The 27,827-nt window shown below is 40.7% G+C and overlaps 1 protein-coding gene across 2 annotated transcripts in view; it reads left to right on the forward strand.

Moving 5' to 3' along the window:
- EPB41L3 (erythrocyte membrane protein band 4.1 like 3) overlaps positions 1–22,453 on the forward strand; it is a 99,254-nt gene extending 76,801 nt beyond the window's left edge. Inside the window, exons 13-27 of one of the 2 annotated variants that reach the window (XM_061996103.1) lie at positions 2,611–3,177; positions 7,289–7,342; positions 9,201–9,236; positions 9,404–9,469; positions 9,953–10,144; positions 13,466–13,540; positions 13,954–14,055; positions 14,801–15,529; positions 16,062–16,184; positions 16,695–17,081; positions 18,089–18,220; positions 18,646–18,744; positions 19,752–19,832; positions 20,097–20,213; positions 21,474–22,453. In XM_061996103.1, the coding sequence (XP_061852087.1) occupies positions 2,611–3,177; positions 7,289–7,342; positions 9,201–9,236; positions 9,404–9,469; positions 9,953–10,144; positions 13,466–13,540; positions 13,954–14,055; positions 14,801–15,529; positions 16,062–16,184; positions 16,695–17,081; positions 18,089–18,220; positions 18,646–18,744; positions 19,752–19,832; positions 20,097–20,207 (2,754 nt within the window). In that variant the 3' untranslated portion in view covers positions 20,208–20,213; positions 21,474–22,453. The remainder of the gene's footprint in view (positions 1–2,610; positions 3,178–7,288; positions 7,343–9,200; positions 9,237–9,403; positions 9,470–9,952; positions 10,145–13,465; positions 13,541–13,953; positions 14,056–14,800; positions 15,530–16,061; positions 16,185–16,694; positions 17,082–18,088; positions 18,221–18,645; positions 18,745–19,751; positions 19,833–20,096; positions 20,214–21,473) is intronic. The other variant, XM_061996104.1, reaches the window with a different exon arrangement.
- Positions 22,454–27,827: the final 5,374 nt, after the last annotated feature.

A 27,827-nucleotide genomic window follows, 5' to 3' on the forward strand; every position in this document is an offset into this window, starting at 1 on the left:
AGTAAGATTTACCCTCTTTATTTATGAAGCAAAACTTTGATGCTCACATTTAGACCTGCAAAACCTCTCATGCATGCAAATGACCTGACTTTTTAGCCTTATGATATAAGACCACAATGAGTTACATAGCTAGAGGATTGAGTCCTCAATAAGAGTCACAGTTAAGGTACCAAAACTCAGAAACAAACTGAATTACTGAAAATTGCAGGTGAGAAAATATTTTCTTTTAAAGGTGTGCGCTCAAGTTGTAGCATTAAAAAAAAAATCTGTAACATTTAAATGGGGTCTTCTCAAATCTCCCATTACGTGCAGAAATATTAATGACAATCAAATACATAGGAAATACTCTAATTTTGTTCCAAATGTTTATTAATTTAGGTCAGTGGAGAGATAAATACATTTCAAAGATCATCTCTTCCTTATGTATGACTAGAAACAGTCAAACACATTTTTAGTAGAATATTTTGATGGTACTTATACACAATTGAATGACTTTTACCCATGACTCAAGAGATGGATTCAGTTTAAACCCTCTGTTAATACAGCTTCAGGTCTGTAAGCCTGTAGAAATCTCAGTCCTGCTTCTACTGGACCTGCCAATAGCTTTGCCATTCATCAGAGAAAGAGAATGGGATCTCAAGAAACGCAGGACAAGTTTGAAATCAAATTCCCATGTAAGGGTATATAAATTTTATCGGTAGGTTTTCAGCTTTTCCACTAAGACATTTTTCCTTTGTTTTATCCATATGTATTTAAGTACCAGTGTTTATTCTAAATACTAACACGGCAAAGATGTCAGTGAGTGAATTGTCTGTATTAGCAAAGAACAAATTTACTTTTTTTTTAACCTTTAGAATCTAAAGAAAAGTTCAGTGTATTTAGCTCACATAAAGTCCTGTGAGCCCATCAGCGTTAAATCTTGACTTGAACTTACAGCGTTAAGCCCATAAAGAAGACATTTGTAAGTGGCTTGCAGTTGGGCTTGGTTTTGGTTGCCTAATTCAGAAATGCAGATTGCCTGAACTGATAGATAGTCTTTTTAACTGTTCTGGTTAGAAAAGAGAGAGATGAAAAATATTAAGAGGAGAGGAAGGAGCTCTTGCATGTAAGTGTTGGGCTTAGATGCCATTCCTACCGTTAATATACCTGATAGAGGCAGGCTTAGTAGCTAGAATTGATGGAGCCTGTGTCTAAAACTTGGATCCTGCTTGTTGGCTTGGATTTGGTACCAGCTAGTACAGGCAAATGCTGTTTTGGCCTTGAAGTATTTTACTCTTGGGAATGCCTTTTATATCTCCTCGGGAAAGTGCATGGTGGATGGAACAGCTCAGGCACTTAGGATTTAGTCATGGACCCAGTGTCCCACTTGAGCTAAGAGTGCCTAGTAGACTTTGACTGAAGTGTCTCAATCCGTCAGCATCATGTGTTGTATTAAGGTATTTCAGTGGCAATGGTGGTTGTTGACCTTCTAAAGAGCAGTTTTGGCTGCCCACAGGAAGCATGTTAGGTGATAGGCATCCCTCCTGCTGAATCACCTTCTTCCTACTGCTAATTTTTTGTCCTTGAATGGCCTTAAAGACTAGTTGAATACCCTACAAAAGGCACACTAAAGCAAGTCCTGTTTGTTGGTAGCTTCTAGTCTTTATGTTGTGGTAAAATTTGTAAGAAAAACATTGGGTTCATTTTTACTTCTTCACTATATGTGAAGAGTCACTTTTTGACTATGAGGAGATGTGGCTGTGTGGGGCACAGACCTCTCTCTGGTCAGCTCCTCTTCAGATCCCCAGTGAGAGAGCACAGGGTCTGCCTCACCAAAACCCTCCTCCGCTGCTTTTTTTCTGTGTGCTGATGAAGTGGTAGGGTGCATGGCCAGGAGGAGGCCAGCAGGGGCAGTGACAGAAGCCATGCTGAGGAGGTGACTGCTGGGGTAGGTATCCAGATAGTACAGTTTTTTCCATTGGTGACAGCTGATGCATGGATTTATGCCCCCTCAAACTGGAATGTGTTTTATTTAGTTTTGGTTATAATATTGTAATGGAGGAAATCGAGCATATAGAGTTTTAAAAATCTTGGTGTTTTAATTATTACTGCTGAGGTTGTCCAACCCCTACCCATTCTGTGATTCTGCAAAAGCATAGGTGGGAAACATCTGGCCCTCAGTGGTTCTGCTGGTGACTGCAGGAGCGCTGTCACAAGCAGCATTGGTATTGGAAATTCATTTCCTCGTTTCTTTATTGCTCTCCGTGTACTTCATGTTTGAAAGCTTCTTCTGATCTGAAGCCAGATTTACATTAGATGGAGACTGGCAACACCTGAAACTGCACATATGACTGCAAAGGTTTTTATGTAAATCCTGTACTGCAGATGGGTAGACAAATGCTGAACCAAGAAGTTGCCTTTTGTAAGCTGTAACCCTGATTCACTAATACCTGTGGTGTGCGGCATGGGAACACAGACCATTTAACTCAGGGGAAAGCTGTGCTGTTAAAATACTGTTTATAATCTGATATATATTCTTATTTATAATCACGGAAGAAAATTAACTAATTACAGTTTTCTTTTTGTCCTTTTGCTTTTGCGCCTCGTTTGCTGCTCTTTCTCTGTCCCCAGCCATCTTCGCTTGGCACTGACTCCCACCACCCCTCGCCGTCCTCGCAGCCTTGCCCCCATGTGTCTTCAGCAAAGCTTCGCAGGAGGTGCAAGGAGAACGCTCGTGCAAAGCCCTCGGGCTGTGAGACGCCCAAAGAGAGCACTGCAAAGCGCAGCGACTCAGAGGCAGATTCGGACAGAAAGGGCCGAGTTTGTGCCGCCGAGCAAGATGTGGCTTTCGGCTATAAGCAAAAAGCCGGCAAAGGCGGAACGCTGTTCTCCTTCTCCTTGCAACTTCCGGAGTCATTTCCCTCCCTCTTGGATGACGATGGCTACCTGTCCCTCCCTAACCTCTCCGAAACCAACCTCCTGCCTGCCAGTGTGCAGCACTACCTTCCCATCCGCTCCCCTTCCCTGGTGCCTTGCTTCCTCTTCATTTTTTTCTTTCTGCTCTCTGCCTCTTTCTCAGTGCCATACGCCCTCACTCTCTCCTTTCCTCTGGCTATGTGCCTCTGCTACCTGGAGCCCAAGGCGGCCTCCTTGAGTGCCTCACTTGCCAATGACCTGAGTGACAGTTCAGAGGAAGAGGTGTGTACCTCGGCATCGAACACACTCTTTTTTTTGTGTTCAGTGCTTCAGTCCTAACCAGTGTTAGATTGCTGCAATAGTGGTCCTACTTTCAGAGCCTCATTTCTGTCTGTGCTGATCTATTAGAAGGGGTGGGTTTGGTTTTCTTTTTTGGTTTGGGGATTGATTTTCTTTTTTTTTCTTCCTTAGTTTTTTCTTGTGTTGGGAGTGTAGCTTGGGGCCCAGGGTTAGGCACAACACTGTGTGGAAGTGGCTTGGTTTGAACTGTGTCAGCTGATGCAAAGTGACTTGCACTAATCAAATTGCCACCTATCAGCTCTGAAGTATTGTATCTGAACCCACTGAGACCTTTTTCTTTGCCCTGTCAGTTTTATACTAGGGTCAGAATAGTTATCTAAATAATGGCTATTAAGTGTAACTTGCTACGTAATGACATATGTATGCATATCTATATGCGTATGTATGTACATTACATTTATATAACTAGCTATCCAGTAGTGGGGGGCACCCTCACCAAGTTCAGCATGTTCAAAATTCAAGTGGACTAGGCTTTTTGCAAGAGGCTGTCAGCCCGAGCCCAGAAAAGGCTTTCTCATCCAGTGAAGCCTGGATTTTCAGCTTTGATCGCATCTCTGCGGCAGATTAATTTGTTTTCCTGTGCTTAAATCCAACATATCAATGAGAGGTCAGATTGGGACAGCTGCTCTGCAGCTGTTGGGAGAATATGCCATGTGGGCTGCCTTGCCATTTGCAGGGTTCAGTTAGCACTGCCAAAACCTGTGCCTCAAGCCACCAGGGTTGACATAGGCAGATAAACCAACTGCAGTAGAAGTGCACAGTGCTTATGGGAAGCACTGTGAGATAATACATCCAGATGAAGGAAAGGGATCTGCTTGTTTAAGGAACAGAGTAACTGGCGTCTCAGTTTTTATAGTGCTTAGTTATTCTTTGACAGAATAAGATGATGAGTTCATTTTTCCCTCATTTTTCCTTTTTCCCTTCCATCGGCAAATGAAAAATTGTAGTTTTTCTTTGTATGTTTAAAAAAAAAAAGAACCAGATCATTTAATTGCAGACCAGTTGGCCATTTGTAAAAAGCTGTCTTGGCCACTTGTCAATGCCATAGCAGTGACTGTCTTTAATAAACCAGCTTGCACATCTCAACATTTGTGTAATCTGCTGCTGTTGGTTTTGTAAGGCTGGGTGCAGGATTTCATTTCCTTTCTATGGAAAGCCAGAAGTTGCATCAATTTATCTTACAAAAATATTTTCCGTAGTTCCTTTTGGCTCTGTGATGGCTAACAACTAAATAATAATGTGCAATTTCCGATAAAAGACATCCAGAATATTTCTGTCTCATTGTGTGTCCTCATTTTGAGATGCCATTTAGATCTCAATTTGCATTAGCTCTGCACATGGATTAATTTAATAGCAATAACAACATTAGTACAGTGCCAGCACCAGAGGCAATAATGAAGCAGTATTTACGTAATGCATTGGTCTGTTCCTCTTTCAGAAACCAGCACTTCTTTTTGTTTGCAAAGTTAGGAAGTATTGAGCATAAAACCATATAAAATAGGCTTTTCAGTGTCGCTCTTTTATGAGGATGATTACTCTGGCAGTGCTTCCTGGCAGACAACACAGACTTGTGCCTAATCCAGGGGGTATTTCTTGTTCAAAATATTGCATGAAAGTGAATATGTTTTAAACTCGGGCATGTCTGCATTACATTGGCAAAACAAATCACAGCAATTACAGTCACAAGTTAGAGGAGGTGCAGCTGCAGCATCTCAGGACATAGCTGCATTCCCTTCCTGCTTGATCTCTTGCCTGCCCGTGAGCCCCACAAGCAGCTGCACTACAGCCCATCTCAGAGTTGAGCCCAACCTTTCTCAGTCTCCACTCTGGAGGAGATCCGTCTTGCTCAGCCTTAATTTACCATCCCTTGCTCTGCGATAATGCTAGATCTTTATTTCGAGTAACTCAGTAATGCTGACTTCAACTCCATGGCTGTAGATTGGCTTAAGCAGACACATGTGTTGCAATAAAGCAAATTTTATGCCTTATTTAGGATTTCATTGCTGTTACGGTAATAGAAACCAAAACATTTTTCTTGCCCTCCCCTAATCCACAAAAGTCTACACACAGTGATGTAGAAGGCTAAAGCCAGTATCCTGAACCAGCTTCTTACCATGTCGAGCTCTGTTTTCTGTTGAGCAGTGCATCTGCAGGCAATTTGTGCAGTCAGAATTTCACATCTTAGATTTCACTAGCTTGTGTGTTTGTATCTTGGCAGCTAATGTTTCAATTGACTTTTCTCTGATGTTTCCAATTTCAAGTTCTTAAATGAACCCTGTGTGGCAGACTTAAGAGTTACAATGCCTTGACACAAATGCTTTAATTCCTTTTGGACGTCTGGATTCATTAATTCCTCTTTCTTGTTTGGTTTTTTTTTTTTGAAGTAGGAGTGACCATGCATAGATATTTTTATATTGCCATATTTTTACAATTGCTTATACTGTTACAAAGATGTGAGGTCCCTCACTAATCAAGAAGCAATTTTCTAACACTTCAGTAAAAGTAATTTGACCGGCTAGGTAGATGATTTTGGCATTGAGTTACATTTAAAAGTAAAAGCGGTCTATCTAGTGGATAGTTATTGCTTAAAAAATTATGTGTAACTTACATTCATGCATTTAGCATGTGTGTTGTAAAATACCTGCTTGTTTTTCTGTCATATGAGCAATAAAAGTTACTCAAAGGAAGGAATGATAAAAACAAAGTCATGAAAAGATACCAAAAAACAACTTTATGAAACATCAGAGTTGTCAGAAAATGGGAGAAGATAGAAGACTTAAAGTTAAGACTGATAACTCCGTCCACCAGTAGGTTGATTTTTTTTGGTCTTGTTTCATACTGATGTGATTTTAGCATGATACATATTGGCCCAGTGTTAACTTACCTGCCAGGGTTGCTTTAGATTTATCTAAGGACCACAGAATCAGAGCTTTCACCAATGTTAAAACAACTTGGGTGTGGCAATCTGGGGCAGTAGGGGAGCGCTTTCATTTCTTACTAGATTTTCTATAAGCTTACATAAAATAAAAAATAGCCATTTGAACTCTCTTCTCAGCCTGTAGGAACCTACACTCGACCCTCTCTCTTTATTAAATCTTGACACTTGCATTCTCCACTAAAATGTTCTTCATGGTGTCAAGCAAAGCAGGGATAGATCAGTATGTGCAATGCTGTGCTTTGTTTCATTTTTATCACTTGTACCTAGTAAGTGGTTTGTTTTGGGTAGAGGGAGTTACTTTTATTTTTCTTCTGCTTTCATCCATATTCTTAAATGGAATGAGAAGTATTTTTTATTCTTTCGATGTCAGTTTTCTTTCTTTTTACTGTTGTTAACAATATCGGCTGCTCTTTATTGGAACCGAGAGGGATCTGAGCCTTACCATTACTCCACAGACAGACAGACAGTAGATGAGCTGGGGGTTTGGTTATTTGAACTCCTTGGTAATGCAGACAGCCTCATGGTGTATAAATGCGGAGACAAGAACAACTTCTGTACAAATGAGGGGCTGAAAGTCAGGTGACTGTTAAAGTAGCCTTTTCTTCTTTTTTGTATTATCTTTTCCCCCTCTGGAATAAAATGTTAATTATCATATTGGCTAGAACAAAAATCTGAAGATTAATTTTCTTTAATAAGCATTATGGGAGGAAAAGTTTGTTTAGCAAATATTAGCCTTTTTTTTTCCCCCCTTTTTTTTTAAAGCCACCTGGCTTTCTTGAGAGGGAAAAAAAAATTTGCTATTCAAATAACAATTTTCCAGTAATGTTTTGTTTTGGCTAATAAATTTGTTCCAGTAAAGCCATATACTATGTACAGTACGCCTCGAGTCTTCCTCTGAGTCTGTTCTGTTTACTAATATAGCATTTTTATTTTGCTTCTTTGACTTGTGCGTGGTTTGAAAAGCAATGCTAATGCAGTTCACAGGGATGTTGAATTTAGCAGTTCCTCATGTGAGCCATGTGTACTGATGAGCTGGGTTTATTCTTTATTCCTGCTTTCCTCTCTCGGGACCCGCTTACTTGTCTAACCAAATAGACTGACAGCGAGCAGACGGATACTGCGGCTGATGGTGAGACCACTGCCACCGAGGTTTGTACAGTCGCCGGCACTCAGTTTTGGCAGGGGGAGAGCATTTTGCCTCATCTCTTCCTGACCCTGGGCACAAGGGCTGAACCACATGACTCCTACGGCAGTTCAGGATCCCCCTCTGTGCGCGTGTGCATGTGTGAGCAGGAGAGTTTTGCTCGAGGAATGGAGTTTCCAGTGCTCCCAATGTGTTCCTCTTCTTTCTGTGTTGGCTGGAAGCTGCGAGGCCCTTGATCATTCACATCGAGGAGCGGTAACAGTGGCACCCATACCAACACCACCCACCATGATGGGATGGTTGTGCTGACCAGATGGTGCCCTGGGGTTTTCCTGTTTGCTTTTTTGCAAGCCTCTGCAGCCTGTGTGAGGGAAAAGACAGTAAAAAGCAGCTTTCAGGTTTTCCAGGTGAAGGTGTTTTCACATTATAAATATCTACAGTTTTTCTTGAAAGTAATTTCACGAGTCATCTTCACATATTGCCACCAGTAGTCCCAGTATTGTTTTGAGGGAAGGAATGTAAAAAAATTACATTTTCTTTACCCTGAGAAGCCTTATATCCACAACATGGTATATAGACTGTGCAGGCAAATTCAATGCTATGTGTCTCCAGTGAAGTACATATAAAGCTTTCATAATTAATATGGTTGCAGCTGCAAAGATGAGCTGAATTTGGTCTGACATCTGGTAGGAGACAAAGTCTTACCACAGATACTACTGTAGTCATTAATATTTCAGACTGTTAAAATTATCATCAAGGGAAAATTCTCTGTATGATACATCAGGACAATTCAGCTTTGGCTTTAAATAGGATAGATTTGAACTGAATCACAAAGTAATTGACAAATCTTCCCGTGGGTCATTCAACTAATTGGGACTGTATGAAAAATTAACAACAAAATTTCGGCATGAGAATTGAAAGAATCCGAATGGGACAACAACATAAAGTCTGTTGAGTCACATCAGGAGTACAAAATGCTTTGAAGGGCGTCCTGCACTTCTATAGCTTCAGGCCTTGAGCCTTACAGAAAGCAAAACATAATGTTAAAACCATGACATATTTTAAATGTTGTTTGTTACTCAGAAATGTGTGATAATCTCCCTAGCTGACATCTTTACTTTAGGAAAGAAGAATTTTCAAACCTCAGTTTTCCTTAGGGATACTTGATTTTCAAAACATGGTGTTGTACTTGCTATCTGAAAAGTCAGCCCTCAGAAACGGGCCTGCTTGGGCAGTCGTTATTGCACTGCTTTTGAACACATGAGCTGAAGTGAATGTGCTGCATCTGCCACTCCAGAAGACCACCATTGCAGATAGATCCTGAAAGATTATATATCAACTAAATATGAAATAAAATTATCTAAACACAGAAAGGAACTGTGGTTATGTAAATAGTGTTTTAAGCAAACAAAATGTACTTCATTCTGTAGAAGGCGCTACGGGTTGTTTACCTGTGGTGAGTTTATGCAAAGCTTTGCCTGCGGCCCAGGAGATTTCAGTTCTGGGATTACAGATTTCCAAAGAATTTGCTGTTGCCATTCAGTCCTAAACAAGCTGCAGTCTTGGTTAGATGATCAAACTGCTGCTCCCTAAAGTAGAGATCTATGGATGTGGAGTGCACCAATATTTACAAAAGGGCGATGTTTAATACTCCTTCGCTCACAAGTAACAGATTTGAAAGGGGAGGCTCGCTCTGAGTTGAGAGAACCATGCCAAGTCAGCTAGTGTGTCTACCCCTCCTTAATCCCTTAACTTAGAGAAAACATGATTTTAACCTAGTGTGTTCCTCTCACCAATTTCTGTAAAGGCTTTGGTCATACAAGTGGGTAAGGTGTTGTTTTCCAATCTTTCTCATGCTGCCAGTCGGATCAAGAGGAGGATGGAGATCTAAAGGCACAGGTACAGAAACAAAAGGCCCAGATGTTGCTCAAGTATCAATGTTGGAGGTGTTCACCTCTCTCAGCATGTTATTGTTGGTTCTCTGTGAAGAAATGTGTAGAAACAGCATTTTGTATCCTTTCAATACTGTGTCCCTTACCTTTCCCTTTCTTTTTCACTTCTTTCAGAATAGTCTGATTAAGCGAATACAGGGTGAAAATGTGTATGTCAAACATAGTAATCTTATGTTAGAGGTTGGTATTGGTATATACCAGTGCATGTACGTACATGTGTGTTAGTTTTAGTGGTAAACTGTGAATCCGCACTATGATGCATGAACTGTGTATTCCCACCTGCTAATAAATTAAATAGATATTTCTTTCTCAGATTATGATGACTCCTCTAACTTGTACTATAGATATACGCGTGTGCATATGTGTGTGTGCATCCACGCGCATATATATATATGTTTGTTTGAAGCCTCTTTATCAGGTGTAAATTGTAGCGATACAGACAAGCTCTTTAAGAGTACGTTTCTACTCACTTGTATGAGATATGCTATGCTGTTATCTTTCAAAATGCCACATTTTCACAGAGTGTTGTGTCAGTGCTGTGTTCCCCAGCTCCCTGAGATGTTACTTTCTACTTTACTAACCAAGTTGTGTGTTTTGGCTCTTCAAAATTTGGTTGGCTTTAGGATGTATTACAAACTGCTCTATTCTTTTAAAACTGTCCAGGACCTAGACAAAACACAGGAAGATCTGATGAAACATCAGACCAATATAAGCGAGCTGAAACGCACCTTCTTGGAAACCTCCACAGAAACGGCTGTGTCTAATGAGTGGGAGAAGAGGCTTTCCACATCTCCCGTTCGGCTTGCAGCAAGGCAGGAGGAAGCTCCTATGATTGAACCACTAGTGCCTGAAGAGGTCAGCATGAGCTGAAAGGCTTCATTATATATTTGTTTACTCATTTTTATATGTAATAGCTCTCACCCAGTCAGAGGCCGTAGTTAGAGACCATTCACCACTTTTTAAGTGCTGCCTTTTCTCAGGGCTCAGGTTCTAGAGCAAAGATGCAAGGAAGAGCAGATACCTTTTTTTTGGTATATGCATTTGGAGTATGAAATTCACTGCAAGCCGCATGGCAGAATTGGGTCTTTCTGAGGGTGTGGAACACAGGCTTCGCTACAGGTTCAATGAGCTTGAGGAAGTCCAGCCATGCATGAAAGAAACCGTGAAGGTGATGGAGAGAAAACTTAACTGATGGTGACTGGTTGGGAGCAGCAGTGTAGCAGGACAGATAGGAGTACAGTACCAAGCATGACAGGAAAATACAGGGCAAAGGGTAGAACTCTCTTAGTCTTTGAAGAGGTGGAAGAAATAATGATGATAATTAGACTTGCTTGGCCAGCTCCATAGGGAACTGATGGTTGCTGCAGTCTGCTGGATACTGTTTTGTAAACCTGATGCAGATTGCTTTGTATGTACATTTTCATGCAGTGTGCATGCCCAAAAAAATCTTGCTCACTGTGCAGTCTTGTACTGCTTCCAAGAGATTTGCCTATTTAAAAGCTGCCTTTTATGTAGTTTGTGGGTAGATAAGGAGATGTAGAGGTAACAATGTAACATTCACGTGGTCATAAAATCCATAAGATCTTCTAAAAAAGCAGAGAGTCTTGGCATAAATCCAGCAGACCAAAAGCGAATGTGGTGGTGTGATCCACATGAAGGTTAAGTTTTCTATTGTGTTCCAAATAGATATCTTGTTTCTGCCTCCCAGGAATCATCTTTATAGTTACTCTTTGTTTTTAGTATTACAGGCCAATAAATGGTCATAAATTTGCTTCTGCTCCCCCCACCAACACCAGTGTAATGTTGTAAGGATGTCATAAAAAATTGACTGGAAAGTGTAATTCAAAAGTCTTCTGCTTTGCCACCTTAGAGATTGTTTTGCAGACCCACGGCTCTCTGAGTAAGGAAATCCCTCGAGATGTGCAGATAGCACAATGGCAGCTTCTTCTCTTACAGAAAGTTTCGATATGCATCGAAACAGTGGCTGATACAAGCATCAGACATGCTTTAGGGAGTGGTCATCGAGTTAGATTAAACTACCTTTGCAGAAGCTCAGTGTGGCCAAAGCTTACTGTTTGGAGGGAGCACTGAGTTGTCTTGATATTGCTCCTACCGTCTTCTTCAGGAATCATAACAGATCCTACAACCATGTTAGTACAGTTGTAGTTGAAAATACATGTTTTCTTTCTTAAAAGTTAAATTGTAGATATAATGAACATAGAAACGTGTTATATATAAATATAATATATAAAAGATGTAAGAAACTGTTAAAAAGGGAGCAGCTGTCTAGCAGAGCCTGAATCAGAGGAGTGCAGGTGAAGCAAACTTATAACCTGTACCACCCCCACTCCCGTTCATTTCATGTCCTTATTACTTTAGAAAATTAATAACAATTTTTAATTAAAATGCACAAGTGGTAGCAAAGCAGCACCATTACAGCTATGTAGGCTTCACCCTGATGAAGCACATCTGAATTCAACCATTCATTTGGAAAGGAAAAAGGCAAGAGTTACCCTTATCTGGTATCTCTTGTCTTCCTGCAAGAAAAAAAACTGCTCAAAAGCAATGTCTAGTTATGATATCTTACATGCATCTGAGTAAACTACAGCTGTCCCACAGAGTATAACCCAAGTGAAGGCATTTCTGTGGAAAAAATTGAATGGATTTTGAGCTATCAGATCCTAACTCTGAAGTAACCTCTTGCACAAAGGGTCCCCTGCTGTAGGGAACATCTGTCCATCGTTTTTGGTCCCGCTAAGCAGAATGGTTTCAGTTCATGTGTCCTGGTGAGAGGGGTTCTTCAGGAAAAAATTAAATCCATCTTAGGTCAAAATCAGCACCTTAGTCTCTACTAAGAAATGTGGAGACAGTCAGGATAGGGCATGCATTACGTGGTCACTTCTATTCAAACAAGTTTAATTTAGCACATCTGCTTAAAAATGTATTCAGAGCTGTTACCTGTAGCTCCTTATAATATAAAAACATAAGAATAGAAAGGAAAATATATCTTTTCAAAACATGTGCCTTGAGGATTTGGCACCTGTGTGCATTTGGTCAGTTTGACTTCAAGCCTATCTAGTCACCAGTTGGTTTCTTACAATAATAGGGGAAATACTTAGCTTTTCTTTAGGTATGAAAAATACCATTTTAAATATCTGCTGTGATGTGGCCAGATAGCTGCAGCACATAAAAGCCACAACGCAGACACCTTGAGAATGTTTAGTCTGGCCTGTATTGGATTAAACCAGTACTTCAGGAGTAGAAGAGGTTAGGCATGTGGCAGTCAGGGAGATGAGCCATTTCTCCCTTCCTCCACTTTCAAATTTTAAATCTTTCTTTATATATCTGCCTCTCTTCTCGAGTACATAGAGTATGCATATTTAAAACAGTATCCTTTTATCATGACAGTCATAGTACTTCCACTGGCATGTCTAATAAATACAGTAGCTGCAGGATTTACTCTCCAGAGGCTTGCTTGCACTAGCCAAATTAAAAAGATGGCTAGCCCAGAGACTGGGCTCAAAAGGCTTAGGAAATTGAGTCTTACCAACATGTAAAGCTTTCTCGATTGGTCAAGTTGCAGAGATACACTGACTGTTCTCTCAGCACTGGGAAGGCATTGATGGGGCAAGAGTGAGGAGGATTTCAGTGTCACACTCTGAATTGAACACAGTTGAACACAATGCTTCCTGTGTGTAGGAAAACAACTTTGAGGGCTCTTATACCTGTAAGGAGAAGGGCAGATCTGAAGTCTTTGCAGGGCACACGTTCTGCCTGCTTCAGCAGGGAAGGCTGCAGCCTCAGGAAAGAGCTTTGTCCAGGGTGAAGGGGGGAGAGGGAATGGTTCTAGGCTGCTGATAGAAGCCACGTAAATTGGCACCGGACATAGTTAATGAATAATGTAAGATGAAATAACATGATGATGCAAGTGCACTCACACCCAGATGTTACTCCATTTTTCCTGCTACACAAATGGTATGCTTGCGTCTCTACTTTACATTTATCACAGAGACACTTCTTATTGGAAAACTCGGTGCTGTAAAGTAATTCTGTTTAGTTCTGTTTCCCAATTTACCATGCAATTAATAATTTGTAGAGAAATATGATGAGCTATTGTGAAGTGCAGTGGAATTTATACCCTCCATTTACTAAAACCATTTATTCCCCTGACATTAGACCAAAGAAGAAAAAGAAAAATCAGAAAAACTCATATTTTTGCAGAAGGGAGGTACTACATTCCTTGAATTGCAGGTAAAAACAAATAATACCTTTTTGAAATGCAGTCAGATAGGCTTGCAATTATTTACTCTTTTATTATCCTTTTTTTTTGCTTTCCAAGCCCCACCTTTCTCTTTTTTTAAATGTTTTATAACTTCCAGAGGGAGAGGTAATCTGGGGGCCACATTCTGAAGAAATAGTCTGCTCCCGAGCTTACAGCTTCCTAATTGAGATTTATTTCTTTGCTAGTTGGAAATCTACTTGCACGGTGCTGTTCGTGGGTGTTGTTTGCAGTAGTGCATGCATTTCCAGCATAAGCCTCACTGAGAACGTTCCGGTGAACGGGGCACTTTTGTCACTAGAATGAATTTCCTTTATTCTCTCGAGTGAATTCAGATGATGCCGAGTGATGGTGAACTTTGTGTTCTTATTGGTTTTTCTATTAGCCAAGTGTGATAGAGAAGAAGCTGCAGGAAGGAGAATCTGCTGGCACTTTGGTTACTTCTCATCAAATCATTATCCAGAAAAGTATCCCATCATCCATAGAGGTTATTTTTAATTCATTCACTTTTTAAGCTTCTACGTTTGCTTAGTTAAATGCAGAAGTTGCGGTCTTACGGTCAAATAAGTGGATGCTGATGGCATAGTCAAAGCAAATCGTGTAACCTGTTTGCGTAAGGAGGAAAAAGGATGCTGCTTTAAGTTCCATTCAGAATCTGTAGGAGTATGGCATTTACTGTGTTGTACCGCTCAATTTAAACAGTCCTGAAGGGAGTTGATCTTATTCTAATGAAAACAGAGAAAATCAGTGCAGACTCCAGCTCCGTCGAAATGCACAGTATTATAAAACCTCATTATCAGTGTGTTTGTGACAACCGGGGAATGGTCAGATGGGCTTATTTGCCCTGTTTTTTTGTAATTTGTGTTTGACTGTAGCATTGTGAACCATTGGGGTGTACAATTTCTAACCTCGGGACGGTTCCAGCCATCATTTTAAATGATGTGCTAAAACACTATTCCACTTCAAATTCATACAGAAATAGTGGGGCAAAAGTAATTTTTGTGTCCACTTTATCTGGGCCTCCAAGGGGAGGGGAATATGCAGAGAGATCATACTTTGCCTAAGGTGATTCTGTTTGTTTGATAAGTACTCTAAGACCTACAATAGTAAAAGTTATTATGTGCTTTTAGAAGACGTAGTGTTGATTTCTTAAAAGTCTTCATGCATTAGTGCTCCTGAAGTACAGATAAACCTTCAGATATTCTAATTTAGCTTTTATATCTCAAATATAGGGCACTGAGGATTGGGTTATTATAGACAAAATACCCTCTGAGATAGTTGATGGTGAATCGAAAAAAAATCTGGCATACAAAATAGTGACTGTGAGCAGTAAAACTGCCTTTCCACCTGAGCTATTAAAATCCAGTACCATTCTGACGCAGAGCTTTGAGGACTTGGAAAGTGAAATGCAATCCAAAGAGGAGAATAAGCAGAAAATGTTCACCCTAGGAAAGTCCTATGATACTGTATCCGGGAAAATTGTAACCATGACAAGTAAAGCTAAAGAGGGCGAGAAAGCAGTACAGCCTTCAGTAGAAGCTTTGCAAAAAATGGAGAGGGAAGTGCGAGAATCTGTGAAAATCATTCCAGTAGTGGCCGAGTTTGAAATCCTCGAGCCTGTCACTGATGAAAAAGCCAGGTGGGGATCCGACATGCAGAGCACGAAAAGAAAGCTGTCCGACTCTCTGACACCCATAAAAGAAGCAGAATCTCAGTTGCAGAGTCCCGAAGAGGAGAGTTTGCAAAAGACACTAAAGATGGACCAGGATTTGCAGTTACATGGTACACTGGGAAGCTTGCAGCTTGGCAAAGCAGAAAAACACCTTGGCAGTGAAGCTGCAAAAGCAGGGGCATTTGCCCGGAGAGATAAGAGCCTGTCTGAGTGGCGATACTCCAGAGAACGGCCATTTACCATTGCTACTGCTCACTATGTTACCGAGTCATCGGCGTCAAAAGTAGTGGTAACGAGTGGCTTTGACTTCGTGCCACGGTTTAAAGATTAAAGCATGACTTCTTTTAGGCAATCCCCTCACACCACCCTACCTTTTGGTTCTCTTGCTGCCTGGCTTTTTTGTTGACAGCAGCCAACCCAGCTTATTTTTTACCCTTCATACTTTGAATCTGTCCCATGATCTGAAGCAGACATTATTTAAGGCTTTCAACCTTTCTGGTTTGTTTAAAGATCCACGTTACTGAAATGTAGTATTGCTGCTGTGGCTTTTTACTAAAAGGGAGGAAAAAAAAAGAAAGGTTTGCTTGAAGCAGCACAACGCCAATGCTAGCAACTATGCTTTGTAACTATTGCTTACTACAGCCATTACAAATCTGCTCTGATTTATTTTCCCATTCTTTTCCTGTTTCCAACCTCCCTGTGCCCCCGCAGCCTTCTCTCCCTTTCGTCCGTCTCTGCCTCCGGTTTTGGCAATTAATGTGCCTGTGCATGTGGGTCTGCTTTTCTTCTGTGTATGACTCTACATTTCTTTGTCTATTTAGACTAAACAGTCCACCAGTGAAAAAACCTTGGATGGTTCAGATATCTTCAGTTTAATAGAGTCCGCCAGAAAACCGACCGAGTTCATAGGAGGGGTTACTTCCACTTCCCATAGCTGGGCTCAGGTGGCTGTTTGATTCCCTCCATCAACACGACTGCACGACAATTGCTTTTGCTTTTCTTTTTTTTTCTTGTTTTTATGCATAACTCAGAATCCATATGACTAATGCATGTGTCCGTGTGCCTTTTCCTTCGTTATGGTACACCACAGTAGAAACTTCACCAAAAAGAAAAACAAGCGAAAGCAGATTTTCTCTCATTTCACTTTATTTTGGTCATTTTGCAGGGTGCTGTATTTTGCCTTTATAAAACTCACTCAAAAATGTTGGCAAGAAAAACACTTGATGTTTCTCTTTGCTTTTAAAAATTGTAATTCTTGCTTTTTTTTTTCATTTCTGCTATTTCAATAACGTCCTGAGAACAAAAATCCATGCAACATGAGAGAAATAAATTGGCAAAATGTAACACCCACGTTTTAATTTGTGTTCACAGTACATTAAGCTGAGGAGCTATTGCTAGGAGTGTTAACTGCTTCTGACACCAAGGAGTTTTTCTTTTTTCCTCCTTCCCTGCAGAGAGTAGACACAATGACATCTCAGGAGATAACTTCCAGTGAAATGAAGCAAGCAGTTCAGCCTCATCAGGAAACGACGAAGGTTGTACGGGAGACTGTAGTTATCGAAGAGAGACATGGGATGGATGTGCACGCAAGCGGCGATCCTGCGAAAGTGGCCAGAGTTGGGCTGGATACCCAGGCTGAGGCAGCGTTGGCAGTAGCTGCTGGCCTGAAAGGGAAGGAGGGCTCTGCTGGGACTGAGGAGACAAAAAGGGAGGAGGCTGGGAAAGCCCTAACCAAACAGGAAGGAGTTGCTGCTGCTGTTGCTACTTCTGCTAAGCAAGTGGAGGAACACAGTACAACAGTTCACCTGTCCGAGTCTTTGGAAAGAAAACCTCATTTTGAGGTAACTCATTATTAGATCAGTCATGTCTGTGCTGATTGGTGAATGTAGGCAATAGGGCACTAATTCTTGCCATGGAAACTAAAGTGTACCAAGCTTGAATGGTTGCATCTTCAAAGTAGGCAGTTTGTTTCTCCTCTTATTTCCTCCTTGCATGGCACCTGCAAGGCTTGTTGCAGATTTCCAGCATTGGCAAAATGCCATGCATGTTTTACCTAGAAGTGCTTTCCATGCAACAGAGAAATACCTAATTGGGTGGCATTTTATGCAATGGGTGAAAAGAATGCAGCTGCCATTCTCTTTGGGAAAGTCCGCTAAGTTTGGCAAAGTTAATATGTCCTCAAAGACAGAAGGTACATTGTTTTTTTCCAGGCTTGATACAACTGTAAAGGAGTGTACTGTGTCTTAACCAGCTTAGGTTCCTTATCTTAGCCTCATTACCAGAGTTTCAACAACTGTTCTGCAGGGAGGTTAAAAAAACTTTGTTTGTCCTCTTCTGTTCTAAGCCTGGACAGCATTTGTTTTCTTGTCATTTTAAGAAAATGACAGAATCTTAGAATAGTTGGGATTAGGAGAGACCTAGAAGTCATCTGCTCAACCAGAGTTGCCCAGGACCATGTCCAGATGACTTTTAAATATCTCCAAGGAGAGGGACTCCACAACCTCTCTGGACAGTCTGTGTCAGTGCCCCCTCACCGTCACAGTGAAAAGGTTTTCCCTGTTGTTCAGGGAGAGCTTCTTATGTTTCAGGATGTGCCCATTCCCTCATGTAGTGTTTGGATCTTTTGTGGAGTTTGTTTTCATGAAATCCAGGATAGTGCTAATTGTTGTGAATGTTATATGCATATGTATGTACCACTGTAATGAAGACAATTTTCTCCTTTTTTTGGTAGAAGCAGAGCACTTTTTAGTTGTTAGCCCTCATTTTCCCAAGGAAAAGTAAATGTTCTGAGAAATCCATCAGCTTTGCTAAACGTTCCAGTTCCTTTTTGTTGTTGTTGTTCACGCAGTCACCAGTTGTGAAGACTGAGACTATCAGTTTCAGCAGTGTTTCTGCTGGTGGGGAAAACCTCGAAATTTCAACAAAGGAAGTGCCAGTAGTCCATACAGAGACAAAAACCATTACGTATGAGTCTTCTCAGGTAAGAAGTTCCACAAAAGCCAGGGTCTAATGCAACATGCCCTTTAGGAACATGTGTTTCTTCACCCTTCTTTAAGTGCCTTAATGTAAACTGTTCTAAGTTGTTCACGTATTAAATATTAGGACAGGAAGGATGTACGTGAGAATAGTTTATTTGAGGATGACTCTAATGTCCTGGTGTAAGGGCCTCTTGAGAACAGTGATGAAACTACAGATTTCAGAGTGCCAGCTTCTCATCTGTCTTTCCAAAAGCAAAGAAGAGTACCAAGATGCAGAAAGAAATACTGACACATGATCACCCTAATAGCAGTTACTTCCCTACTATTAGATACTCACTTTATGAGAACTGTGGAAATAGAGAAGTTCTTGCCTCTCTGTGCTCAGGAGCATATTTTTGATGACTCCTTTTCTCTTCTGGTTCCTTAGGTGGATTGCAGTGCTGACTCAGAACCAGGTGTACTGATGAGTGCACAAACTATCACATCTGAAACCACCAGCACTACAACCACTACACATATCACCAAAGTGAGTCTTCGGAAAACAGGGAAGCTTTTTTAAAATGTGGACACGTGCTTAGACTTTCTGGAGACAATCCTGTCTGTTTGGTGTACCTGTCTCCATTCACCTGTCTTTGGCTATACTGGTTTCATTAACACATCATCCAAGGACTTGACAAGAGTCATGAACCCTCTGGGTATGTCTGCTCAAGCACAAAACCTTGCTGTGCAGAGACATGTGAGTCAGCTGCAGGTATTGTCTGGAACTGGAAGTGGTGCAGCCATGTTGTCATCATATAGTAGCCTGGAAGGAATCGTTTGCCCGAGCACAAGGCTCCATTGATGTATCTGTACTACCTTTTGAGTCCTGAGCTATAGTCTCTGCACAGTGTTGAGAGCATGTAGTAAATTTGTATCATGTAGCCGTAACAGGATGCTCAGTCAACTCAGAGGTCATGGTCATGTGGCTGGGTAATACCTGAGGAATTTACCCACAGCCACACTGGGAGCTGGTGACTGCACAGACAGTGTTGGGTCTTCCAAGTTCCAAGATAGCATCTAAATAACAGTTCCTCCCTCAGCAGAAACCCTCTTTGTGCCATGAGAGCTTTCCTACTGACTGTGCAGTGAAATGTGCCCTTGAGTAGATGAACTATAATAAGGTCATATCACCTGTATGTCCTTCCAAAGCCTGCAGATGGACTTGACTAGGTCTTTGTATGAGCTGTGTCTGTATGTCTGTTCTTTTTATTGTGGGATGAATTTACCATAAGTATCTGTCATTTTTGACAAACAAACATGTATGCAGATGGACTGGAATCATAAAATTATCTGTGTCGGAAGGACCTCTGGTTGTTGTCCCCCCATTCAGAGCAGACCAACTTCAGAACTGCTCTGGTTGCAGTTCAGGGTTGTCTCCTCTGCATGTTGTTTGAGGTAGTACAGTCTGGGTTCCTGCACTGATGGGGTTGTCCAGGTGAGTAGTTAAAACTCTTTAAAGGAAGTTACTGACATGCGTTTGTCCCTCCTGTCTAGACTGTGAAAGGAGGCATCTCAGAGACACGAATTGAAAAGCGAATAGTCATCACAGGAGATGCAGATATTGATCACGATCAGGTAAGATCTGTAAACTGCTAAAAGCTACCTTGAAGACTGCCAAAGAGAGTGTTTCTAAACATTGCTTTAAAAGATACTGTTCATACCGGCCTACCTTAAGTTAAACTAGATTAGTAGTTAAATCAGTGGTGGTATATTTCATATTTTAGTCATTTTCCTCATTTGTAAATTGTGTAATATCTCATGAATCTCTCCACCTTGCTACTGATCATGCATGTTCCACCTCCTTTTTGTTTTTGCCCTTCTGTGGTTTCCTTGGGATAGGCGCTGGCTCAGGCAATTAAAGAAGCCAAAGAGCAGCACCCTGACATGTCAGTGACCAAAGTAGTGGTACATAAAGAGACAGAAATCACACCAGAAGATGGGGAGGATTGACCACAGGTAAGAGGACTAGACGATTTTCCTAGGCATTTACTGGGCTGGCATGTTGCGAATGTTGTTTTCCTACCATAACTCACCTCTAACTCTTTGCTTTCTCCCACTGGCATTTGTAAGTTGCATTTGTGCTGGTTATCAGTTTTGGTATTTAAATGCAAACTTCATTCAGCCCTGAACATCTTTCTTCGTTTAATGGTGCCAGCTGGAGAAAGAGAAACTACTTGTTTGCTTTTGTTGGCTCTCTGGGAAGTCCTCATTGTTCATGCTTTGATGCAGTCTTGGTTTTATAATTCCAAAGGCAATAAAAAAAATCTGTTGTCTGCTTTTATGTCATTTAAGAACAAAAATAATTTGTTCTTAAAGGAGTGTGTTTTGTTTAAAAATGCCAAGGGAAAAACCTGCAGCTGCTTTTGAAATGTCCTGTGCAGATATGTGACAAGTTAAGCTTTAATTCCTAACTTGCAAAGATATGGTCCAACATTCAGTTTTTCTTTCAAACCAGTGAACTAGTGTTGGTATCTGGATGTCTTGGCTTCCTTGTATTTGAAAGAATGTTGTATGTTTTAAAGCAGCATTGTTTATCAGGATGAGATGATAATGCAGCTTTTCTCATGTCAAGCTTTCTTTCCGTAAAGGCATGCTCTCCAACTGTGGCTGGCTAAACAGACGTCTTTAATATTACTCTTATTTATTTATTCTGTGTGCAGAAACATGTCATGCATACTAACCTGCCATGCCAAAGCCGTTACTGCCAGCACCGTTGCACAAGTTGCTTTGAATGCTGAATGCACAAGGGGAAGGGGGAAAAAAAAGCTGCTTACCTGATTTGTTAATTCAATAGCAGCATTTTATTTTTAAAACGATATATATTCCCTAGCACTCAGTGTGTGTAACAGAGTGTAACACACAGCACCTTTGAAGCTCTTTTGCTCTCCTGCTTTTGGATGTACAGATCCTAAAAAAAACTGAATTTCAGTATCTGTTGTTTATTTGGAAGATGGAACCAGTCACCGAGGAGTGAGTAGCTGTGACGCGTGTGGTATTCTGCTACTTGTTTTAGAGACAACGCAACGTGGCTTGTTAGAAGTCTAACAATATCACCAATTCTTTCCATTGGCATTGGTGGACTTTGGATTTGGGTCAAGTTGCTTGCACTGGGACAATGCCATTTTCAGGCAGCGTTGTTCCACAAACAAATTAACAAAATCTCTTTAGGGAGAGAGCGGTTGCTTCAAATCATTAACTCAGTTTTCTTTCCTGCAGGAATAACTTGGATTGCACATGAATCCAGACATGCACACCAGTAGGAATACGAGAGCCTGGACGGAGTCTCAGTTCCAACCTGACTGACTTGTATCTGTCTATGGAAAATTTCAGTACTGAAGAATCGATCTTGACCGTTAATAAAGAAACTGGCAGAGATACTTTCCCATAGAAAGCAATCCGAATCAGCAGCAGTTAAACAATATTGCATGAAGCAACGATAAAATTACAGAAAAGCAGCATTTTTAATTTTCTTAAAATGTCTAAGTTTTCAGCTATACCTGCACGTTCATAAACAATATAAACAGTGATCTCATGTAACACATAAACAGTTCATGCCTTTCACAGTTTATGAAAGTCTAAACAAATTAAAACTTGTTAGGTGGCAGCCTTTTGTTTACTGATATTGTAAATGAAGATTATCCCCCAAATGCTAGAAGCTGTATAGGTACTGTGTATATTGTTTTACCACACATTAGATGTGCCAATAACACGGTTTATTCAGTAAACAACTTGAATCTTACGTTTGTTTCATCTCGTTTTATTACTGCCCGATAAATGATGACGAATCTCTACTCTTATCAGCGTATTTAAATGCTTACAAAGTGTGCTTTGTATACCTGACTGAATACCTTATGAGGTAGTAATGATTTTAGTATATTAACTTGAACGATTTTTGTCAGCATTGTTCAGAGTCAGCTTCCAGTCACCCTTCACAGATCCTAACCTTGTAAATTATATGTAGTTATTTTGGAGGGGAAAAAAAAAAGTTTAAAAATCTGTATTTTACTTAGTTTGCAGCATTAGAAAATTATTAATCTGAAATAACCATGATGGTTTTTCTATTGATTTCCCTTTTATTCTCAGAGGAAAAAACCCACAAACAAAATCAACTCTGTTTGAGAATCTGGTCAGCATTTACTGTCTAGTTCAGAGTCAAGCCTTAACCTGTACAGAACGTCCACTGAAAACTCGTTAGTGTCCAGCTATAATACCCCGTGAAGGGATAGCATCCATTACACTGTCAGCTGCATCACAGCACATGGTGAATGTATGTTTCTGCATAGTGAAATAAAAGTGGTAAATGCATCCGAAATCGTATCGTTCTGTGTCTAAAAGCACCTAGTGTTTTTCAGTACTTCAAAATGTTACATTTGTAAGGCACCACAGGTTTTACTCATCTGCGCAGTAGATGTGTTTTGTCTTCAGTGGCTGACGCTGCAGTGTGCAGACAGTTGGACTTAGCAGAACATCCAAAGAGATGACAGTGTTCACCTCTGGGCGTGCGATATTTGGTTTCTTCTGTTTTCTCTGGCTGTGTACCATTTCACTGAAGCTCAATGAAGGATTCTGTTGTTGCTTAGAAAGTAAAGGCCGGTAACACTTGATCCAGAACCACTCTCTTTTTGTACATTTTGCTCTGAAACATGGATAAAAATTCCCTTTAAAAGCAGTACTTACCTGTTTCGTTTTCTTGCTCCTTTTCCTCATCTTGTTGACGCTCCCCTGGTAGTTCAAGAGAAATCTGTAACAATTAGTTCACCCTTCATTCTGTATTTCCTTGCAGGATTGAAAGAGATGGGTACAAGCAGACTTTTCAGGACATAAAGGGCCAAATTTGACCTTCGTTGTTTACACGGGGCTCCCTCACATTGAAGTCAATGGATTTGGCTTCAGTGGTGAGCAGGAATTGACCCAGTGACTTGTTAATAAATGTTTATTTTCTTAATTTAGAAAGAAAAATAGTATATATAGAGAGAATAACCTGTAGATAATAATTAAAAGTAATATCTCAAGGCTTTTAAAGCTTTGCCCTTAGTCTACACAGCGTCTTCCTTTCCCCAGCCATTCTTCATGCCTTTAACCCAGAGTGCTAACTACGTAACTCCCGTAGCCGCCGTCACTGCTTACCTCTCGCCAAATGGCCAACGCACAGATCGCGGTCGCTCCATCATGATCTGTGATTGACCTCTCCTCCTCCTCCCTTCCTTAGTCCAAGGGCATCAGTCTTCTCATCCCTCTCGGTGACGATGGGCTCAGCTCCAGTGCTGCTGGCAGCAGCTGGGGTCGAGGAGGTGCTCACCCGATGACTGGGCAGACGGCGTGCCAGGTTCTCACTGCTGCATCAGGAGTTTAAAAATAGACTCTGAAGCCATATTGATCTTCCCTCAGGTGTCCCTCGTGTTGTCAGCTAAGAAACAGCATTATATTACCTCAGAGAGACAAGGCTCACACGGCCTTCTCTCCAGAGCTAGCGTATTTTAGCATGGCTTGAGGAGATTGTATGGTGGTGACACTGCTTAGTCTGTACGCTGGCTAGAGTTATTGTACCACAGGACATTAGTCTCCTTGGAAAGGACACTCACAGCTCAGATACCGCCTAGGTGTATACAAACGGTGAGGAGATGAGAATGGACAGGCAAGGACACCTCAGTGCCGCTTTCGGCAGTAGACCTTTGTGTGGGGGATGGTTCCTGGAAGTGATAGCTTTGGCTTTTGTTAGAAACTGTTTATTGGGTTGTCTGCCTAATGCTGTGCCACATGAAATAAAGAACACCTGCCTGTTTCTACCAAATATCTTTTGTCTCTGTCTCTCTCATTTATTGTTGGTCTTTGCCTGGCTTTTCAACATAAAACAGCTTAGAAAACAAACTGTCAACAGATTGTGTTACTTGAAGGCACCATTGCCAAGGCAGACACCAGCACAGGAGGCAGCGCTGCTTGTTACAGCTGGAGTCATGGCTTCAGTCCTGTGAGAGCTGGCTGCTCTGCAACCGTAGAAGTGGGGGACCAGAATGGCCAGGAAGGGCTTTGCACACTAGGCAAGAACAGCTAGAGCAAACAATCACAGCAGTTCTGACCATTGCAGATAGAGAAAGAATAAATTAATACATCACAAATGGCAAGTAATATATATGAAATATATATGAAAAAAAAAAAGGTTTTCTAAATTCAGGTAGGAGATGAAAGCAAAGGTTTAACAGCTTAGCCTTATTTCTTCCCAGAGCAGATTCAGGCAGCTGGTAAGATGATGTGGGTCACCTGTACAATTTGTATCTGCTGAAATTGCAGTTGCTTATAAATAGTTCTTCATGGCAAGTATATTTGACATTGAGTCTTGTCTTCAGTTTGGCAAATGGCCTGGTAGATCTTGCTGGAGATTCTTTGCCTTAACCAAAAATACTTCAGTCAGTTAAGACCACAAGATCCATTTACAAACTTCACCTTTACGTCTTGCTTCTTCACAAGTATCAAGGGTGAGATAAAGAAATGTGTTCCCATTTTTTATACAGGAGCAATAATGGTGCCAGTTCTGCAGAGCTGGGAATCAAATTTTCCTAGTCTAGTCTTTTGAAAGTCTGTGACATGCCCAAGGCAATGCTGAGATACTTGTTCATGGGTGAACCTGCTTCTGCAGGGGGGTTGGACTAGGTGATCTCTAAAGGTCCCTTCCAACTCCTACCATTTTATGATTCTATGTTTGTTTAGCACACCAGCAGCACATACTGTATTCACTTAACTGCCAAAAAAATCCTTTTAAGTCCACCACATGTTCAGTCAAACTGGCTGGCATCATTCATATATTGCTAGTTACCATAAAGTCAGACACTCTACACAAAAAAAAAATCTCGAACAAAGTTCAAACTAACACCAAGGAAATTTCATTTCCATTTGACTTCAGCTGTTACAAAGCAAAGTGGTCTTTTTCAAGGTATGTATGTCCCAAACTACAGTTCACTGTTTTGAAAATTGATCTGTTGTTAACTGTTAAGAAAATCCTTAATTGGGCAATTTCCCATTCCCAATTCTTAGATCCTCTGAATTACATAAAAAAGTAACACTTGGCTAATGAGATTATTGCTAGATTCTTTTCTTTCCCTTCATCTCCATTATGTAAAGAAGCAGATACTGGTTTTCAAATGTTTTCTGTTGGCAGTGAACTTCCTTCAGTTGACTTTACTGACCTAATCTCTCAAGATGTCTTTGTAATTTCTTTTGCTCCTGAAACTCACCATCTCTAGTTAAGGACTTTCCATGTTCACAGAATCACAGAATCTCAAGGGCTGGAAGGGAACTCAAGAGATCGTCTAGTCCAACCACCCTGTCAGAGCAGAACCACCTAGAGTAGGTCACACAGGAACTCGTCCAGGTGAGTTTTGAATGTTGATGTTTTCTATTTCTGTGGGTTAATGAAATGACAGCAAACAAATTCCCCATCGAGGGAAGTAAGACCAAAGTCCTCTCAAAGAGGATCCGAGGCTGGAGCAACATGAAGAAATGCTTTCTGTGACAACAGGAGCTGAACTGGACCTCCTGAAGGCCTGTGTAGATCCCAAGATACAGTCCTGGTTTGAGGTACTGTGGATGGACTGTGAGATGACTATGAGAAATGCTTAACTGCTGCATGTGGGATATTTTTTAAAGACAGAGGAAAGGAAGCACTTGTCTTAAATCCATAGATTCCAAAAGCTACGTCACTGCGAATGATAGTTTGCAGTGTGTTTTGTCAATAGTCTTATGTCACATCAGGAAAGAGGTTGTCCAGGGTTGTTCCAGGTTGCCTCAGAACAGTCTTCCCAAGAAATACTAGTCTTCCCAATAAAATTTTGGTCATGCACTTAAAAAGACTGTTTCTAGTATGCATCTTTTAGTTCTGTCTCAAATAGGGATTTAGGTTTAAATAAGCAATGAGGCGTATTTCTGTTAGTTTTTATATAAAAGATGTTATCCACAAATTCCTGTATTCATTAACTGAAACCAGATTATCCTGTTGCTTTGGAATTACTAATAGCTCTTGTTCATACTGTAAATTGTCCTGTTTTATGCCATGTTTATATTTTATTCCTCCTCCAGCCTTTTTTTCTGTCTCCCATTCAACATCAGGGCAGTTTCTCACTAGAACTAATGGCTGCTATAAAGACTGTTAGGAGCAGGATTTTGAAAATCCTTGTTTAAAGGAGAACCAGTATGCTTAAATTACACAAAAATTCTCAGCCAACTCTTCCTTCATCTCACTCCCAAAGGCAGCTATAACCTCCATAAATCAATGACCTCACTTTTGCAGCTGAAATGACCATCGCTCACTGTAAGTAGGATTAATGTGCTGTCTTTGAGAATGACTAGGGTGACATAGAGGGGAAAACAAAAAAAGGAGGAAAAAAAAATACTGACATTAGACTTTTTATCTGCACAGTCTACCAGCTCTGTTTTCTCCAGTTCAAAGCATAAATAACCTTTCATTCTTGTTTTCTTTTGTCCAGGGTTTAATTGACATTTCTTTTCCATTTTCCAGCAGTATCTTAGCTGTGTGCTTCTGCAGCAAGGTGTACCATGACTTTTCTTGACACAACCAAAGCTCAGGCGTGATATCAACTAATCTGAACTGCCAAACACAGCTCCCAACACCTGTGGAGCTTTGGAGCGGCCTCAATTATAATCCAAAGCAGTGTGCTCCCACATGAGTCCTGCTTTACAGTGCAAGTGTTGCTCTTAAGTACTGTGCATTTGTTCTTTGCTGGATAATCTTGGGTGACTATAGTGTAAAAGATAGAAGATTAGATAAAGCACATTAAAGGGCTCAGGGATGAACATATCATAAATGATACAACAAAATAAAAAATGAAAGAAATAGATCTGAAAGTAGAAGACCAAACTATTAATAAACCTTCAAAGCCTCTTCCATAGGAAGAGTCCAGCTAATATGATGCTCAGTTGTTCCTTAAATCAAGAGTGCTGCTAGTACAGATATCCTTCGTTGATGAATTTACGAGGTGGTTTCTCAGACATACTGGCACCCTTATTGCTGCTAAATACCAAGATACTGGACAAATACACACACACATTCCCACAGAGTACTATTTACTCTAACATCATTTCTATGAAATCATCCTTGAATATGCATTAGACAAGTATATTTTGGTTTTCCATTCTAAATGCCATCTGGTGATTGACGTGTCATGAGATCATTTTTTTTTCCTGCAGTCAGATGCAGTGTGTCAGTGCAAATACTTTTTATGTCATATCAGTCTATAAAAGTGAATATGTAACATGAAAACACTGCAATGTGTGGCCTGCCTTCAGAGAAATAAAGGACTGTCTTGAATATCTGCATGAGGTGGTCCTGTGACAAGGAAGCTTCTGTGAACAGCCTGTAATAGCAACTTATCGCACCACTTCAGTTATTTACAATTCTCTTTGTCCCCTCTTGCTTTCTTTCCTGTACTCCAACTTAACCCATCCGTGTTGGATCTATTAGGCTCCTCTTTGCTGCATCTTCTTTCTAACTTTTCTCCTGTCTTTTGAGAAGACTGCATCTGCTGCCAGTCTTTCCATTCATTCTGCTGTTACATCCTA

The sequence above is a fragment of the Colius striatus genome, chromosome 4 (assembly GCF_028858725.1).
Source record: "Colius striatus isolate bColStr4 chromosome 4, bColStr4.1.hap1, whole genome shotgun sequence".
Classification (NCBI taxonomy): Eukaryota; Metazoa; Chordata; class Aves; order Coliiformes; family Coliidae; genus Colius; species Colius striatus.